The 12,245-nt window shown below is 42.5% G+C and overlaps 1 protein-coding gene across 1 annotated transcript in view; it reads left to right on the forward strand.

The window, feature by feature from the left end:
• C1qtnf7 (C1q and TNF related 7) overlaps positions 1-10,232 on the forward strand; it is a 98,828-nt gene extending 88,596 nt beyond the window's left edge. The window contains exons 2-3 of the mRNA XM_005365980.3: positions 2,639-2,884; positions 9,323-10,232. Of these exons, the coding sequence (XP_005366037.1) occupies positions 2,639-2,884; positions 9,323-9,954 (878 nt within the window). The 3' untranslated portion in view covers positions 9,955-10,232. The remainder of the gene's footprint in view (positions 1-2,638; positions 2,885-9,322) is intronic.
• Positions 10,233-12,245: the final 2,013 nt, after the last annotated feature.

Consider the following 12,245-nt stretch of genomic DNA (forward strand, 5'->3'; position numbering starts at 1 on the left):
CCTCCAGAGCCTCCTCCTCCAGAGCCTCCTCAAGTGTGTTCTACAAAGAGGAACTGATACTTTAATCAGTGCATCCAGTTTTAATGATACAAAAGACTGTGCATAAGATGCTCCTTCTGTTATTTTTTTATCTGTGTTTTCTTCAAAACAGTTCATATCTTGTTTTTCTAAAAGCAAATTTTGCACAAGTACAATACATTTTGATCATAGCCATTCCAAATCCTGCCATGACCTCCATATCTCATTTTCCAATTCATGTTTTCTCTCCCCCCTCTCTCTCATATAGAGATAATTGTATATTATATAGGGATAGAAAATTTATATATATATATATATATATATATATATATATATATATGTATGTATGTATTAGTGTGTCTGTACATACAGGAGTTTAGGGCTAAACATCAGAGTTTAGACAACATGGGGCCTGTATCTTCAGAAAACTGATTTTCTCCATGGGGAGTCATAGCTTCTCCACTGAGGGGAGCAGGGGATACTGTGATCCTTATCCCACCCACACTGGGATGTTGTTTGGTGTGCTGTTGTGGAGGTCTTGGCAGGCAGCTCTAGGTGTTGGGAGTTTATGGAAGCAGCATCCCTGCCACATCCAGCTGAAACTCTTTTGCAGCAGCCCTCCAGGTCCCTTGGCTCTGAGCATCTTTCCAGTCCCTCTTCATGAAGTCCCCCAAAGGGCTCATATTGCTATCAGAACTCCAGGGAATGTCAGACAGTAACTTAATCCCATTTGAACACTAGGACCAGTGGTTTGATCCTAGTGGAACACTAGGAACTTGTCCTGTTTGGGGTGTGATTTAACACAATGATTCCCATGTTAGAGGCTTGATCCCACTGTGGTGGTTTTGAGAGGCAATGGGAAATCTAAGGGGTGGAGCCCAGAGCAAAGTCACGAAATAGGTACTCTCCTTTGTCCTGCTTCCTGTCCCCCTCTCTCTCCTACCTTGATACTACATGCCACAGTAAGATGCACTCACATTGACCTTTGAGAGAGCCTATGCCATTTGGCATTCTTGGTCTTTGGAGTTTCAGCCTCCAGACTGCTTACTAAATAAACCTCTTTCCCTTGTGAAGCTCTTGCCTCAGGTATTTCATTATGTAGCAGAACACAGACTGACATAATAGTGTATGGCAGGTCCAGTCCATAGAACACGGCAAATACGTTTTCATCTTTTGATAGGAGGGTCTAGTAACACTGAAAACATTGTTTAAACATATTTTTGTGATAAGATCTCTAAGACTTGAGATTATTCCAAAATCTCATGCATATTTCTTAGGTTATTAATCCTGCGGTGGGGCAAAAATTTTGGGTATAATTCCAAGAGGTTGCATTCTCCCCATGGGTACCATAAAAGTAGTGTGCCTTTTAAATTTCCTGGGGTGGCAGTCAAACATAATATCTGATCACTTTTCCCATATTTTATTATTATCCTCCTTCCGAGAGAATTATCCAGATCAAGCACTATGAAGATTCTTTATGAAAACACAGGCCCAGCCATCCAAAGACTATTCATGTTCACAACCCACAGAAACACGTGTGTGCATTCTCTCATTGAAGAAACTGCTCATCCCTAAGGATGGCATAATCTGAAAATTCAGGTTTCCCCAGCTTATGTCACCCCCCCACACCATGTGTTTAGCCTGCACACCAGAATGTCATACTAATAAATCCTCCGTTACACTCTTCATCCAGGCTCTATGGAGCAAGACACCAAGTCCTATTGGGTTAGATGAAAAGAGACCTGGATCTGCTTTCCACGGTGCACGTGGCGCTATGCACAGTTTAAGTTCACCAGCTCTTTAATTGACCCCTAGTGCTAACAGCTTATGGGACACAGAGGCATCATATCCTGAGGATTTTAAATTAACGTGTCAGACTCCCCCAGGACCTGCACAGTGCTGTAATTACCACTAATTGGCATTACACATGATTAACAAGTGAAAATGTGGTTTTTCCGAAAATGTTTTTTTTTCTCCCATGAATCCTAAGAACTTGACTGATGCATGCAAAGACGAGGAGGATTATTCCCAGCACGTGTATGTTGGCGCAGCTCTGCAAGCCACGTCTATACATGCAAGAGAGGAGAGAGAAAGAAAATAATTAATGCTACAGATAATTGGTCCTCTAAGAGCTTACATCAATGTTAAGTGAAAAACAAAGTCTTAAATCACAGGATTGGCACAATGTCACTTCTCTCCACAGCACAGACGCCCACAGGAAGACTGGAGATATGTATATACTAAACAATAAAGAACAATTAGTTATCTTTGAGTAGTGGCAGCAGTACTGACGTTTATCTGAGTCATTTTGAGTGTGTCATTTTCCTTTCATAGCACAAAAAGGAAAGGTCTTTGCTTGCAGAATAAATGCAGCAAAGAGGCGCGTTTAGAATGTTTTCATCCTTCATCTCTATCAATCTTTGTATTAGGCACTGAGGATTCTGTGTCAATAACAAATTGACAGATCTTTACATCTTGAGAGGAAAAGCAGGGTTCTAGATGCGAGGAAAATCAGATTTGGAGAAGGCTGGTGCACACGCCCAGTCTTCAGTTCACACCAACTCCGTTGTGCCAAGGCCCCTCCCTGGAGAGTGCACTGATGTCTGTCCTTCTCTTCTAGAGCCCAAAATGATTGTCCTGCTCTACGTGACAAGTCTTGCCATCTGTGCGAGTGGACAACCTCGGGGCAATCAGGCCAAGGGAGAGAGCTACTCTCCAAGGTACATCTGCAGCATTCCCGGCTTACCGGGTCCCCCAGGCCCTCCTGGAGCAAATGGCTCCCCTGGGCCCCATGGTCGCATTGGCCTTCCTGGAAGGGATGGTAGAGATGGCAGGAAAGGAGAGAAAGGAGAAAAGGGCACTGCAGGTAAGGAACCATGAGGTTCTGCAAACACCCCCTCCACCCTTCCTCAGACTCCTCCCTTTGTTGCTTCTTCTCTGAGGAAACTGCCCCTTCAAGCAATCAATCCTCTGTTTCACCTTCCGTGATCTTAACAATGTCCTTTTCCCTGACCATGCTTCAAATGCTCTTTAGCTCTTTCCACCCTTAGCTGGCTGCAGTAACAACTCTCTAGGATGGACGCTGTAACATTGGGAAGGTAAGAAACCTGAGCCTGGTTAAAGGCGCTGCAGGAGAGGGACACAGATGGGCATGCACTGTGCATAACTGCTGGAGCTGGACTCCCAACAACTGATGCCTGATGGCCGGACAACAGCTGGAAGCATGGAGGTTTTAAAAGACAAAGAGATGGGCCAAAGGAGAGAAAGAATTGGGATTCAGAAACTCAGTTTCCCACCCTGCTCAGAGCTATTCCTCAAGCTCTTCTCTATTCTTGCATGCAGACAGCTAGAAGGACAGCGGTGTCACATAGCCAGCCTTTCCTCACGCGGCACTCTCCCATCTGTCCTGTTGCATCGCTCTCCGCAGTAGTACACTTGTCCTCTCGTCCTCCATCATCTTCAGGCTTCCTGTCTTACAGATAAGTCAGCCTGGGAAGCTTGCCAGACCCCCCGTCCTTCAGAGAAAACCAACCTGAAATTCTCCAGAGGCTGTGTTAATGCCACAAGAGGCAGGAATTTGAAATCCACCTTTGAAAATGCTCTTTTTCGTGTACAAGTGAGACAAAAGACAAGAAGGGAAAAAATGCATAGATCTAAGAAACATGCCTCTACCCGATCACCACACCTGATTTACTGGGGTTCTGAGAGATAGGGCCATAGTATATATCCGGATTATTGGCTAAGTGTCATTTCCAAATGCTCCACGCAGAACACATGGGGCAAACCGAGAGCTGTCAGATGTGTGAGCATTGTTCAATAATAAAGAACCTTATGTAAAGATTCAATGTCAGGTAAACTTCGAATTTGGAGTTTAAACGTAGTTGTTCAAAGGCAACTGTCTATAAGGTAGCTCACGTGACTATAAATTATTCCTGAGCCACGATTACAAATATTCTTACAATTCTGTGGCACACAGATTATTGTTCTCTATGACCGACCCTTGAAGCTTGCTGTGTCTGGAAGAAAGAAAGTAGTGGTTTATCACACAAGCGTTGGCACCAGAAAAACAGACTCAAATCTTGGCTCTTTCAGTTACTTTACTTAGCATCCTCGGGCAAATAGCGTCTTTGAGCCTCGTTTGAAAGTTGGCAACAGTAAGGGCCATTGCGAAGTTTAAGGGTAGTCATATACACAGAATGTCCTGTAGAATAACTGCCTGTGCTAAGTACTTGTAAATGTCACATATTGTTACTTATTAAATTGTGATCCATAGGCCAAAGATAAGTCTGTGGCCACTCAAAGTCACAGAGTAAACAAAAATGATTAATATAACCATAAGGTAGTTCCACTGCTATTTCAGATAGGATTTAATGTCCTTAAATGCTACAGTTTTAGCTCTATGAGGTTAGGGATAGTCCTGCATACACCGTCTATTCATCCCTCTACGTATCTGTGCACTGTTTGCTCAGAAACATTTTCGTGTGCCTCTAGCTATCAACTCTCATTTGTGGAGACTAGCTTTCAGACTCCACACTAACGCCATGTAGTGCTGCATAGTTGTCATGGTAGGGTGAAGTATTAGGTATGGTGTTTGACAGCGTGTCGCCGGCTATCAGTGGCACACCTTTCCCAGCTGTAGCAACCACAAATGGCTCTAGGCCATTGGTTCTCATCCTGTGCATTGAAACTGCTTTGGAAATCAAACGACCCTTTCACGGGGGTCTAATATCAGATATCATGCATATCAGATATTTGCATTATGATTCATAACAGTGGCAAAATTTTTAATTATGGAATAGCAACAAAAATAATTTTATGGCTGAGGGTCACCACAATGTGAGGAACTGTATTAAAAAGGGTTGCAGCATTAGGTAGGTCAACAACCATAGCACCAATTCTAATTGTCCTTAATAAAAACTCAGAGTGAGGTATAGGGGTTAAGGCTGAAGATCAGAGAAGCAGAGCAGCCAGCCGCTAGAGAGTTCTTACCTCTACCAATGCTCAGACCAAATGTGCAATCCTTTCCTCAGACTGCATCCTCTGTCTGCATCCTCAGACTGCATCCTCAGACTGCATCCTCAGACTGCATCCTCAGACTCACTGCCTCCTCAGACTCACTGCATCCTCAGACTGCATCCTCAGACTGCATCCTCAGACTGCATCTCCACCAAAACCTCAGACTGCACCGAGCTCCTGTCTCCTCCCGCCTTATATCCTTTCTCCACACAGTCATATCAGTCCTGTCTCCACCTCCCTAGTTCTGAGATCCAAGTACTGGGATCACCTTTGTGTGAGCTGTTTCTCTTCTAGACAGATTCAACTGCATGTAGCCCAGAATAGGCTTGAACTAAGTTAGATTCCTCTGCCTCTCTCTCTCGAGTCCTGGTATTAAAAGTGTGTGTCACCACTCCCTGGCCTCTAGGGGCTTAGTTCTGCCCTCTGATCTTCAGGCAAGCTTTACTTGTTAGATCACAAACAAAATCTCACTACAGAGAACCACTGCTCTAGACATTGCAAGCTGGCCCCAGGGACACAGCTGCTTGAGAACCTGTTCTAGTCACTAGGAACATCCGCATTTGTCAGGGAGTGAAGGGAAAGGACCATCTAAGTACAGCTTTGTAGTAGCTCCAGATACTGACCATGTATTGGGAACTTGTTTTATGTTAACATCCACCATTCTAATCTGCAGTAACCATAACATACAATAAAATAATGCTACAAATGAAACTATTGGGATTCAAAAAACAAAGAGACTTTTCCAACTGAAGATTATGTAAATCCAACAGACACACCTAAGTCTAAACATGGCTCAGAGAGGAAAGATAGGCCTGTCATTGTGAAAGGGTGCAGACATTACTCAGAAACCACATTTGGAAAGTGGCTGGCAAATGGGTTAAAGCCTGGGAAGTGCTGCCCAGTGCTTCCTCTCCAGTGACAGCACCAGGTCTTTTCATTCCTGCACCCTTCCTGGATACCATATTGCCTTCACCTCACCAAGTCCAAGCAAAACTAATTGTATTCTTCTTCCAACTCTGTTACCCTAAACTAAAAATGAAAAGATTATTACACCAAATTATAAATTCTCTGCTAAAACATATCTCACTGCTCTGTAGCAATCATCATAATATATTAATCACATTCAATTAAATCCAAATGCATGCTCATTCAAATATTTCTAGAACTATCACACAAAGTGTTGTTATATTTTTTGGTTGTGAGTCTAACCTGTAACAGTGGAGCCATCTGTCAAGCCCTCAAGAAGCTCTTTTCGTTCCAGTTTATTATAAAGATTTTAGTGTGCATAAGTTGATCACACTGAGCCACTATCACATACAGAAGGAAGGAGGGAAGGAAGGAAGGAGGGAAGGAAGGAAGGAAGGAAGGAAGGAAGGAAGGAAGGAAGGAAGGAAGGACAGAATGATGACTAGACAGAAGATGCATGGATGAAAGGAAGGATAAAATAATTCTAAAGAGAAAATCTAAGTAGATTTTTCTCTTTGAGGGAGAACTGAAAAGAAACTTTATGGTCAAGCTTCAATACGTCCAAGAGTTTAATCCTTAATGCATAATGATTTATTCTCCTGCGAGTATAATCTCCTAGTAGATGGAAAAATTCTCCATATAAAAAAAAAGGTCCTATATATTATTTTTATTATTATATATACTCCATGACTAGTATAGCTGACAATTTGGGGTATTAAATATGTATTACAATAGAAAATTTAAGCTGAGGTTATAAAGAATTCCTCATATTTATAATTTACATTTAAGTGAATGCAAATGGGAAGCCTAAGCCAGGAGGATCTCACTCCTTCTTCAGATTCACTGCCCAGTCCGCAGCTGAAGTGGGTTCTTGTAGTAGGAAGGCTGCTTGTTTATTTCCTGGCCACCCAGATTCCTTAAATAATCACACAGAAACTATATTAATTAAATTACTAATTGACCTATTAGTTCTCTCTTATTATTGGCTATCTCTTATATATTTATTTAACCCATTTCTATTAATCTGTGCATCACCACGTGGCAGTGGCTTACTGGCAAAGTTTCAACATGTCTTTCTCTGGTGGCAGCTCCATGGCTTCTCCTAACTCTGCCTTCTTCCCAGCATTCAGTTTAGTTTTCCCTGCCTAGCTCTACTCTTTAGCCCTATCAAAGGCCAAGATAGTTTCTTTCTTAACCATTGGTGTTCACAGCATACAGCGGAGAATCCCACCACAGGCTCTAAGCCAGGAGGACCTTACCCCTTCATCAGATTCACTACCCAGGCTACAGCTGAAGCGGGTTCTATCTCAGACATGCTGAGTCACTGTTGACTGTGCTGCCCACTGAGTTGGCGAAGACTTATATCTAATGTCTCTGTATTACAAATGGAGCCCTTGAAGCCAGAAAGGGAGGAACTAACCTGAAATCTTATAAGCAGCATGATTTGAGTTTGTAACAAAATCCAATGATTAAAATTTTTTACTGACACACAAATGATTTTATTATTGTATTGAGGAACAATGGTGAAGATTAGTTTAAGCTGCTGTTGAAGCCCAAATACAAATTTCAGACTTTGTAGTCTTTGTCTCAAGAACAACAAAAGAAAGTTTATGTTCCATTTCTACCCTCAGAACCAAGCAGTGTAGGAGCTCAGAAATGCCTGTCAGCTGTGTTCTGCTTCATCCAGTAGAGCTTTAACTTAACAGGACCATCTGCATTAAGGGGACACAACTGTAGTGGATAAGAGTGCTGATTTTGTCTCACCAATAGCGGGGACGTTTGTTGACAATAACCTCCCTGCATCATGAATTGTTAAACAGCCTTTTCGTGAGGATTAAAGCACGGTGCTTGACATTTTCAGGGTAAAGCTTTAATTCTCCTAAACTTTACATTACCAAGATAGGCCTTTGTTCATTTTGTCAATTAACAGGGAAAAAGAATCGAGTTATCACATTTAACCTGAAGTATGTACAGCACTCCAATAATTGATATCAACGTACCAGCAAGATAAATGGCATAGCTCAATAAGAGTCCCCGAGAAAAAGTCATGGTTACAAGCGAAAGCATGTTTTAACAGTACAGTTTCCTGAATGACAAAAAAATATACAACTGGAGATCAACAGTTTGGATACTTTGGATAGAAAGACTATTGTCTCAGTACTATTTATGACATGGGTTTGATTGCAGAATTAAAACCTTTTATTATACTAATTATTACTGTTTTATAAAAGAAAAAAAGTCACTTTTGCTGATGGCTTTTAATCCAGATCATTTTTTTCCCTGTAGTTAGCCTGCAGATGTAAAGCTTTGGACATGCAGAAAATAATCCTATACAGTGGCTTAGACTTGGTTGGAATTCTTTCACATCCATTGTTTTTTCTATATGTAAGGTAACCAGAGAGGTTAGGAGACAAGTCGAAAGTGAGACATTAAGTGGCAGAGCCAGTGGCAAGGTAAGAGGCATTTAGACCGAGGGGAGAAAGACACCACGAGGCTGGGAAAGCTTCGGGTCCTGCTAATCCTGATACATCGTCAAGTCCCTTGGCTTTCTCGGGACTCAGTTTCCTCCTGAAAAAGCAGGACTGTAGAGTGATGAAAGCAGTCAACATTTTTTAGTTATAGTAGCACATGGTGCCCCAACGTTCCAGGTTTACTTAAGGTTTACAGGATCAACACAATGCATTTCCCTAGAGGATGGGTGCTCAGGCTCCAGAGTTGGACAGGCAGCTGTGTAGATCACAGCTCCATCACTCAGTAGCTCTGTTCTCCTGATTCAGTTTCTTCATCTGCAATGAAGCTAATAATTGTTGGTTTTTAAGTTGTTGTGAGATTTAAATAAGTTAATGCATGAAAATAAAACATTTAAATAGATGATAAATAGCGAATTTGGTTTTGATTAATTATTTTATTATTAACACTAACAGGGATAGAATAAGACAAAGACTAAGATGTCTCCAAAGCATCTGGTTCTGTCTCCTCTCGGTACTCACTCTGGGAAAAATACCAGCAAGCTTCCTGAAGTCTTTTCATAGTGACAAGTGCCTGGATATGGCTAATAAGCACCAGGTGATTTGTCTTCAAAATAATAGCTTATTAGTTTAATTAATCAGGGTCTAGTTAACATCTCAAATACTGGAGAAAAATCTATGTGAAGTTTTTCTATTTTCATTTTTAGTATATCAGTGATTTTTTTTTAAAAAAGGCTTTTTAATTAGCAGGAAGCTATTGACAGTTAGCCGAAAAGATATGATTAGGGCGTGTAGGCATGTTGTTTGTGACTCTCTAGAAGAACTATTGATTTATCTATTAACTGTTTTTAAAGGTCTAAAAGGTAAAACTGGACCCCTGGGCCTTGCTGGTGAAAAAGGAGACCAAGGAGAGACTGGGAAGAAAGGACCCATGGGACCAGAGGGTGAGAAAGGAGAAGTCGGCCCAGCAGGGCCTCCTGGGCCAAAGGGAGACCGAGGAGATCAAGGGGACCCAGGGCTGCCTGGAGTATGCAGATGTGGAAGCATTGTGCTTAAATCGGCCTTTTCAGTTGGCATCACAACCAGCTACCCAGAAGAAAGGCTCCCCATCATATTTAACAAGGTCCTCTTCAATGAGGGGGAACACTACAACCCTGCCACGGGGAAGTTCATTTGTGCTTTCCCAGGGATCTATTACTTTTCTTACGATATCACTTTGGCCAATAAGCATCTAGCAATTGGGCTGGTACACAATGGGCAGTACCGAATAAGGACCTTTGATGCCAACACAGGGAACCATGACGTGGCTTCAGGGTCCACAGTCATCTATCTGCAGCCAGAAGATGAGGTCTGGCTGGAGATCTTCTTCAATGACCAGAACGGCCTCTTCTCAGACCCAGGCTGGGCAGACAGCTTATTCTCTGGATTTCTCCTCTACGTTGACACAGATTACCTAGATTCTTTATCAGAAGATGATGAGCTGTGATTCATGTTACCTGACTGTGGTAACATGAATACCACAGTGGCTTACATTTTGAGTTAATCTGGGGGTGCTGGAAGGTGGAGCAAGGGACAAAAGGATTCAAAAACTCCGTTTACAGACAGCTCCGGCAGAATTTATCAAACTAAGACAAACCACCGACCAGCTGAAATCACAACAAAATGAACGATATAAAATAACCCCAGACATGAACCCCTTGAAAGTAATGATGACAAATATTTAAGAAATTAAAGATAATATTAACAAATTTGAATGCCCTTGGCGATCCAACCAGCTGGTAGTGACACTGCCTCATTAAACATTCATAAAACTCATAAAATTTTGTTCGTTATTCAGGATAACCATAACATTATAGACGAATTCTTTGACAATTCTTAAGAGTCAAAGAAAAGTAAGAGATGCTAAGAATTTTCTAACAAATTAAAATGGAGTGATAAATCTCTTTATTCCTTTATGATTTTGTACGTGCACTCACCAACTCTGTGTGTGCATGCATGCGTGTGTGTCCACATGCATGTGAGTGTGTGTATATGTGTGTATATGTGTGTGTGCATGCGTTCGTGTGCATCTGTGTGTGTGCGCGCGCACGCGTGCACATGCATGCATGTGTGTATAAGCCATTAGACAACATCAGCTGTCATTCCTCAGTCACCTTCCACTTTTTCTTTGAGCCAGAGAGTTCACTGAACCTGAAGCTCACTTAATCTGGGTAGCCTGGCTGGTTAGTGAGCCCCAAAGACTTTCTGTTCTCATCTCTCCAGCTCAAGGATTACAAGCACATGCCACCACACCTGGCTTCTTTTCAAACTCAGGCCCTCAGGCTTACAAAGCATGCACTTTACTGACTATTAGCAAGGCAGCCCTCGGCAGCTCTTTATTGAGACTGTGTGGAGGGGACACTAAGTTCCGAACAGACACTGAGTGCTGTTCAGACCCGAGGGATCAGGGACAGTTACTGCCTTATTTCCGGCAGGCTAGCGTGTGGTGAGCACTCTGCAACTGTTGTATGTTATGAGCACCATAGCAAACGGACTGATTCAATGCTAGAGATGCAAAGGACCCAATGACTTCTGAGGTTGGGAGCCAAAGACGTCACACACAGGAAGACTCTAAATAGAAATATGGTATGTTTCTATGGGTACAGCTAATGCAGAGGAAAGAAAGGATCAGCCTCTGCACTCTCCTTGTCCCACCTGACATGTCGTTGTTATTTCAGTTGAGAATGGGTGAGAAATAGGGGAAGCCTGAGAAGGGAAAGAGGAGTAATGACCGGAGAGAAATAGGCATTAACCCAATGCTTTAACTAAGTACAAAATGGGTTTCTTCAGACTACCCAGGTTTAGAATGCAGCAAACACACACGTCCCCAGACTTATGAATGAGCCAGAGTGGAGAATGAACAGGTAGGAGGGAGGCTGAGTGTCAGAACAAGCTGGTAGTCTTCCAAGCCTCTCACTTCCTTGTTGGCACTTGCTGTCCACTGAGATTCCAGGCTCAATCTCAGCCCTGGTTCTGTCTTGTGTACCACTTCTTAGGTCTACAGTAATGATATACTCTTTGCTTTCCCTCCCTATGTTTTCCATGCATCCTTCTCCCTGCTCATTAGGTATTTTAATGCCCGCTATACGTGAAGCACCATACTGGAGTCTGTGACAATGAGAGAACCCCAAGGTGAACGTAGTCTCGTCTCAAGCATCAGATTCCTAAGAAGAGAAGACATTGCATGCACGTCCACACACCCATGCACAAGTCCCTGTGCTCTGGACACGGGCATGCTAAAATATGTGAAGGTTCCATGTTTATTTCCAAGTTCTGAGGTGATAGAAGAGAGCGGAAGAAATTTTTACCCAGCAGATCTTAAATGACAAAAGGATTTGGAGTGGCCCACGTGGGGAATAAGCACACAGACTTGTAGCAATGTGGATGGATGAAAATGAGAACTGAGGTCAGGAAGAGAAATCAGTGGATCAGTCTCAGGATGGGTGCTGTATTTATGGAAGAGGAATCAAAGTGGGGCACTAGCTTCATCAAAGGTGACGTGATGATCACATGACCTGTGTATATGAAGTCAGTTTTCAACTCCTACCTTGAGTCCATTGTATTCTGCCTGCTGAAATCTGTCTACTTCTTCCTCTCCTGAGTTAATTCATAGGCCCAGGGGCTAACAGCATCAAGAATAGACAAAAAGAAGAGGAAGAGGAAGAGGAAGAGGAAGAGGAAGAGGAAGAGGAAGAAGAAGAAGAAGAAGAAGAAGAAGAAGAAGAAGAAGAAGAAGAA

The sequence above is a fragment of the Microtus ochrogaster genome, unplaced genomic scaffold, assembly GCF_000317375.1.
Source record: "Microtus ochrogaster isolate Prairie Vole_2 unplaced genomic scaffold, MicOch1.0 UNK5, whole genome shotgun sequence".
Classification (NCBI taxonomy): domain Eukaryota; kingdom Metazoa; phylum Chordata; class Mammalia; order Rodentia; family Cricetidae; genus Microtus; species Microtus ochrogaster.